This window comes from Epinephelus fuscoguttatus, linkage group LG23, assembly GCF_011397635.1.
Source record: "Epinephelus fuscoguttatus linkage group LG23, E.fuscoguttatus.final_Chr_v1".
NCBI lineage: Eukaryota > Metazoa > Chordata > Actinopteri > Perciformes > Serranidae > Epinephelus > Epinephelus fuscoguttatus.
In genome coordinates, this window is record NC_064774.1 from 26,121,061 (window position 1) to 26,127,985 (window position 6,925).

At 38.4% G+C, this 6,925-nt stretch overlaps 1 protein-coding gene and 1 non-coding gene across 2 annotated transcripts; one reads left to right on the forward strand and one right to left on the reverse strand.

The window, feature by feature from the left end:
- Positions 1 to 166: 166 nt before the first annotated feature.
- si:cabz01076231.1 (calcium-binding protein 4) lies at positions 167 to 2,242 on the reverse strand. Its single transcript, XM_049568403.1, has 6 exons — positions 2,120 to 2,242; positions 1,217 to 1,247; positions 929 to 1,072; positions 710 to 819; positions 429 to 576; positions 167 to 292 (listed from the first exon to the last, which is right to left on the reverse strand). The coding sequence occupies exons 1-6, from the start codon at positions 2,162 to 2,164 to the stop codon at positions 264 to 266; spliced, it is 507 nt and encodes a 168-aa protein (XP_049424360.1). The 5' UTR covers positions 2,165 to 2,242; the 3' UTR covers positions 167 to 263.
- A 2,758-nt stretch (positions 2,243 to 5,000) lies between these two features.
- On the forward strand, positions 5,001 to 5,163 carry LOC125884522 (U1 spliceosomal RNA). Its single transcript, XR_007448726.1, has one exon. It is a non-coding gene; the product is annotated as a U1 spliceosomal RNA (small nuclear RNA).
- Positions 5,164 to 6,925: the final 1,762 nt, after the last annotated feature.

Genomic DNA, 6,925 nt, shown 5'->3' on the forward strand with positions numbered 1-6,925 from the left:
AATCAAAAGACACATTTTAAAAACTCATTTTAATTTCTTTATTAAAAATAGCAAAACATCTCAGTCTTATTTACATGTAACATCACTGCAAAACTTTCATGTATCGATAAGAATATCTTAGCAAGTCATACAGTTATTACAGTTAGGCACACATGATGTTGTAGATGTCTATACCTGCATTACATTCATAGTTGTATTAACTATCTATGGAATGATTCAGAAGTGTTACTGTATCTTGTCCTTGTGGTCAGTCTTCTCAGCAACTAGCGAATGGAGAGCATCATCACAAACTCTGGAGAGCAGAGAGAGATAACAGAGCAAGTTAAGACAGTGCTGAGTTTATTGGTTTAACAGCAAATAGCCAATGATGTTTGGTCCACATGCATAAAATGTGATGTGCAATTATCGTCTGAACTTCTTACTCTCACCTTCAAAGTCAATGCTTCCATCTGAGTTGATGTCCAGTTCCTTTAAGATCTCCTCCAGTTCTCCTTTCTTCAGCTTCTCCCCCAGCATCGTCTTGATTGCCTCTTTCATCTCATCCTGGTTGATCTTTCCGTCTCCGTCGAGGTCAAACTTTTAAAAACAAAAAGTCATGATGAGAATGGGTTGAAAACTGCACAAACAAGTGGTTTTACTTTGGACATTTCAGTGTGTGTCAGAGTGGGAAAAAAGGCACGGAAATTGCTCAAATTATCAGTTGACATACCTGCACAAAGGCTGACTGGAGCTCTTTGAGTCCGAGCATGTGAGCAGTCTCCCCCATCATCCTGGGTCCCATCAGTTCAGTAAAGTCCTCAAAATCCATTAACCCGCCCACTGCGGAGAGGACAGATGCATATTTTAAAGGCATTGTGTGCATGTATTCTATACATTTATTAAAGGGTCTGGTTTTGGCTCATTTTTAAAGGATCTTATATCAACCTACTTCTCATCTTGATCTGTTGTACTATCTCTAGCAGCTCCATTTCTGTGGGCATGTATCCCATGGTCCTCATGCATTCAGCCACATCCTTGTAGTTCAGGTACCCATCTTGATCATAGTCAAACTCTTTGAAGGCCTCTTGCAACTCTGTAAGAAAGGTCAGGGGTCACAGAGAGATTACAGCAGTTCCAGAGGGTTTAAGGTTTTCTGATATTACTTCAGATGGAGCTTTTAACATGTCAACAGTTATAATGACTCTGTAATCTGGTGAGCTGTGGCAATGACACTTACCATCCAACTCAGCCTGAGCTAATTCTCGCTCCTGCAGAGACAGTAATAAAACACATGTTGAAAGGCTAATATATTTTTTATAACTGGAGAGACAATTGTGCACTGTGCAATATTAAAAACTACCAAAGTATCTTGACTTATACATAAATGGCTGTATTGCTTTCAGTGTCGAAGACATGTAAGTACTTTGTATTTCTGAACATGTATACTCTGCATGTTGAAGTAATAATAAGCAGTAAAACAAAATTAAATGACAAAGGGAATCATACCCGAGGGCAATTCTCGGGTATGATCATGGTTCATTGTCTTGTGTGAGACAACAATAAATATATACAATGGAAAAAGTAAATACTCTCACGTTGAATCAACAAAGTGTTTGGTGGTGCTCCTCACTTGGATAACCCTAATAGGGTTTGACAGTGAGCCTCAGCTAATGAGCCACTAATGCTGCAGACACACCCAGCTTAGTGATAGCAGCTCGAGAAAGATCACGTACAAAACTTTAAGCACACTGCCTGACTTCCTACTCACTTCTGACTCTGATGTTTTAATGTCTGACATACGGTGCCTTTAACTGGTGAAGAGCATCTGTGCCTTTTGATCTTATTCAAAGCAATCTCCAAGCCTTTCTCAGCCCATCATTAAAAGATCACAGTGCTTTAACATGTGAGGAAAAGCTTCATGCTCAGCTGAAACACAAATTTTATTAAATAAAGAGTGGGGTAAATTGGTGTTTAAAGTAAAAAGCTATTACTTAAACTCTTTCAGTGGCGTCTTGCAGTGCAGGATAGAGGTCACAGGGCCACATCAGAGGTCAAGCACCATTATAGCCAAGTAGAAGATGGTCACATCCAGTTCAACAATATTGATTTAATTCACAAAATGTGGATGTGTGCTACTTACCGCCCCAAAAACACTGTTGAGCACAGAGTTGTAGACTTTGTTCATGTTCTCAGTGGATTTCTTGGACTTCTTTGATGATTTCTTGGGTGTTTCAGAGACTGAACCTGATGTGGAACCATCTCTGCTACTACATGGGAAAAACATTAAAAAGCAAAGATGGCAAAGATTTGAAGATACCTTGATTATAGGGAAAACTTCCCTTGACCCACATACATAATGTATCATGAGAACTTGCATTGGCATATTTCGTGGTTTGTAAATGAAAGATTACAGTGGGGCTTGTAAAAGGTGACTGCGCCTCCACAAAACTGCACATATACAGTGAGAGCTGTACATCTAAACTTACCTTTCTGATACAGCTGAGTTGACTGAACTTGTAGAGGCTGTCCGCTCTTCTGCTTTGGACATGCTGTGGATATACAGTGTGTATGGTAACATTCACTCAAAAACAATGTTTCGCCTGTATTGGTTGCAGTAAACATGCATTTTTGGACGTGCTAATAAAATATTTTTTATAAATGCATAATGGGATGCAAAAGGAAAGGTTGCAAGAGGATCAAAGCTCATGTTTATGAAAAGACTTTAATGCAAAAGTAACTTCTTTGGTTCCACCACTAATCTTTGACATCCAACATCTTAAATATGAATCCAGTTACTTCACTGCAGTTTGCTTACCTTAATTCCCTCTGCTAAATGTTTAGAGTAGAAAACAGCAAACGAGCAGCACAGCCCTTCTCGTCCTCCTTGAGTAGTGCGCCACTTGTGTTGTGAATGGCTGCACACTATCCTGTCTGTTCTGTATTCTGACCTCCTTCAATTGCAGCGGCTTAACAGGTAATTACCTGGCTAAACATGCAGCCAACGATTAGAAAGCAAAACGTGGAGCGGCAGTGTGACTGACGTGTCCTTCAAGAGGACAGGAACCTCTTGGTTCAAACCCCAGATTGAAATGTCTTTATTCAGAGGCCCTTGCAATTGCAAAAGCTTTCACATTGGCCCTGTAGTGTTGCAGAGCTGCTCTTGGTTCTGCAGTGACTACAGAAATCATATGGAAACAATGACAGACTGAAACATTTAAAATACAAATACAATATTTGATCACATATAGCCTGTAATTTCATGCCAATGCATAAACTTCATTTAACTGTGGTATAAAAATAATTAAACCCTGATCATTCAGAGATATTTGGAGCCAGTGGTGATCACTCCAATATGACTGGAAAAGAGAGTGGTACAGGCATGTACAAGAGCAGGGTTACTGGGCAATACTATGACCAACCTACTCTATCTAACTTATCCAATAGAACGCTAGCAACAGTTTAATGAAGAGGCTGTTTTTTTTTCACATCTATCATTTCATTTCATTGCTGTCATTTTCAATTTTCTGTTTTGTCATACAAAAATTGTGTTTCATACCATTATTTGCTTTACAGAATGCATAACAAGCATTCATTATTGTTAATAATTAACTGGTAAATAAATTTTCAGATGCTCTTGTGGCCCTGCTTTTAACTTTTCCATGTTTAAGAGTGTTTTATTTAACTAAGAACATTAAAAAAAAAATACGGACATATCCTTTAACTTCTACTTCCGGTCAATTTGGACACGAACGGCGTTGCGCACGTGTAACTAATTAGGGACTTTTTCTGACCGCTCCTCGCCTCTTCGATACCTGTGCTCAAAATAGGTATAATGGCTTAATTATACTGGTCAATTTATTGTATCTGTAGCATTTTATTAAAAATACTGTCGTGTCCTGCTGGAGGAATGACCGTGACATGACTTTGAGACAACTTTTTGGAGTTTAGTGGCGTACTTGTAACGTCACCAATGGCGGCCCTCTTCTTCATCCAAGGTAAATTTGCTCCCTGGAAAACCCAGCAGACCTTTTTTACTTATTAAAATATCTGAAATTATTTCAAACGCTTTTGTGTGTGGATACAGTTTCAGTTTAAGGTGAAGAAAACATGACTTTTCAGGCAGCCTAATTAACTGAGGGAAATATGTTCTCCCCAAACCACTAACAGCTCCACCAGGCGTTTAAGCCCCTGAAGTGTGTTCACTGCAGCTGTGATTTAAATATGTCAAAGGGTAATATTTTTAGGAGTATAATACTCGGTGTATTATTATTCCACCCACTTTTTTCTTAAGTGTGGCCTTATTACTGGACTAAAATGTTTTCCAACGAGTGTAAATGTCAATTTATTTCACCTGGGACTGAAATGTTGTCTAATACGGATGTAGTTAATGGTGTACTCCACCAGGTGGCGCCAAAATCCAATTATGTGTGATTATCTCATAGGATCAAAGCAGTATTTTGTCGCTTTGGCTTTCTACCACAGACTGTATACAGTCATTGGTTTGTTGGTCTACCAGATATTTTATTTTACCTTCAGTAGCAGTCGAGGTTTATAAAGGCTGTGTTCCCACTACTCATAAAAAAAGAGGAATGGAATATGTCGTTTGACAATAGATGGAGCAGCCTAAATAAAAACGGGACAAATAATAGTTTTCAGAGAGATCTAAGTGTCACTGTGCAGGTGCTCCTGTAGTCGACGAATGAAACTTTTTATCAAGTAAAATTTGAAGAATAAACCGTGTAGACAGTAGCTTATTCGCTTGTAAAAGTGAAAACCAAAACCTCCCGGAAGTAATCTACCACGGGACACCTAAACAATTATGAATCATGATGGGAAAATGCAAGAATACTAATGATTTATGATTAGTCTTTTATAGTTTAAAAATAATGTTATTCGACTGGTGCACAAGTTGTTTGATCATTATGCTCACCCTATTAATGTATAGCTCCTTGCTTCCATGACACCATGAAGCTGACTCATATGTGGCTGAAAGATGATCTCCTGTGGAGTAGGTCTTCATCATCTTTACATGGAGGGGGTGATGCCATGGGCATGGAGGTGGTTCATCCAGGGAGAGGCACTGTCATTGTGCTCTGGCTTTTTGACCTCTGCAAATTCATCAAATGTGGGAATCTGGAATGCAAAATTTATGCTAGTGGGGGACTGCGCTCACACCATCCCCTGTGTCTGTGTGTAAAATATAGGCCTAATAATATATTTAATTTAGAGGCTAAGATTTAAGTGTAATGCAACTACTCATGTAGATAGGAAAGTCATCTCTTCAGGCCCCGTCTTGGCCCTTTGTCAAAAGATGCATTATTGCATTTAGGTGATTATGATGGAGTTGAGGTAGTTGTCTGGTTCTTTTTGCACCTTTTTTGGGGTTGTACCCACATGGTTGAATGCACTTAAAGTAAGCTGCTTTAGCGGCAAAATCAATGTAATGTAAATGACAACATGCTTGTGAATGAGAGTGTGGTGATGAATAAATTCAGGATACCCATACTTTAAATACTATTCGTAGAATGAGTTATTTTTCTACAATGTTGTTAGAATCATTTATAAAGACAGTAAGTACTTGAATACACAGAATCATTTATGATGCAATTATATAAAAGTACAAATTGACTGTGATGGATGGATGGATACGTTAAACGGATGTAGCGTGTGCTGTGTGTTCACAAATTCACTTAAGGTAAGAGACTTTTTTTTGTTTTTATATTTATTTTGGCTTAGGGGAGGAGCATAAAAATGTAACCAGTTGGATTTTGTATTTATTTTATCTCAGATTTTTCAAGAAAACATACCTGAATGAAAAAAAAATACAGCATATATTATGGCCAAAAACCGTAAAACAAAAATTATCAAACAGAAATCATTGTTGGATTTTCAAATTTCCAATAGTCCTTGGAAACATCATGTGCGACAAATACTGCTGTCAGAGAAAAACAACCAAGTCTGAGCTTAATGAAATTTCATTAAATCACTTTATTCTATGTTTCTCATGTAAAATTTGGCCAAGAGTAAACCGTTTGTACTATCTAACCAGCATGCATGACAAGCATGAAAAACTGAGGCCTTTTTTCTACTCCAGGATTTTGTCTTTGACTTTTAACTTTCAAATATCAAAGGGTAAGTTTTAAAAATTGAATAACGAGAGGGTCATGGATTTTATGCAGGTCACCCAGAGAGGCTCAAGGGAAAATACTTGTAGCTTTGAGGAGTGTTTTTAATAAAAAAAAAAAAAAAAAGTCACACCCCAGCCACCCTCCTCTTTTGATAAGTAGTGAACAGTCCCTAAAGTTTTTGATATGGGATTACAGTACTTTGGCAGCTATGTCTCTGATTGATGAGGTCAATTCATTGGAAGGATAATGCTTGCTAACAGTGGTTCCCAAAATTAATCTTGGGTTGTGAGATGATGAGCTGACTAGGAAAGCAAAAATACGCAAAAATATTTAATGGGTCACACAAGCCAAAAAGATTGGGAAGCACAGGCTTATAGTATACTTGTACACATGTAACATATTGTTACGCACAGGTCATTTTATGAGAACAGTCTTTGTCAATTTTTTTTGTGTCCTTCCACTCTTCCACCATTTGGGGGAGACAGCAACTACCCACTGTGAAGCTTACCACAGTTGAGTTTTGTGTGCTCAGTCACAAGGCTGCATTCGATAAATTTCACTGTAATCATTTCTCATTCCTGATTTCTCAAGGGACATTCTCTTGTAACAGTGAGTGTTTCCACAGCAAAGTAGAGTGGCTCCGGTGGCACTCTGTCGTGTTTTTGAATTGAGTGTACGTTCCCAGTGGTGTTGGCTGGCACTGCAGCTAGTTTGTTCACTCTTTACCTGGAACCCCTCTTAAATAATCCTTTTCTTTTCCTAGTAGTAGACTCAACCCATCACGCTCAGTGCCAGTACAGGGAAGACATGACTCCAGC

Bases quoted from the DNA above. Each gene is read 5' to 3' on its own strand.
- si:cabz01076231.1 (XM_049568403.1), bottom strand. From the start codon at position 2,164: ATGAACAAAGTCTACAACTCTGTGCTCAACAGTGTTTTTGGGGCG. The intron at 1,248-2,119 runs GTAAGTAGCACA...CTGTCTCTGCAG, and splicing joins TCAACAGTGTTTTTGGGGCG to GAGCGAGAATTAGCTCAGGC. The intron at 1,073-1,216 runs GTAAGTGTCATT...CCTTTCTTACAG, and splicing joins AGCTCAGGCTGAGTTGGATG to AGTTGCAAGAGGCCTTCAAA.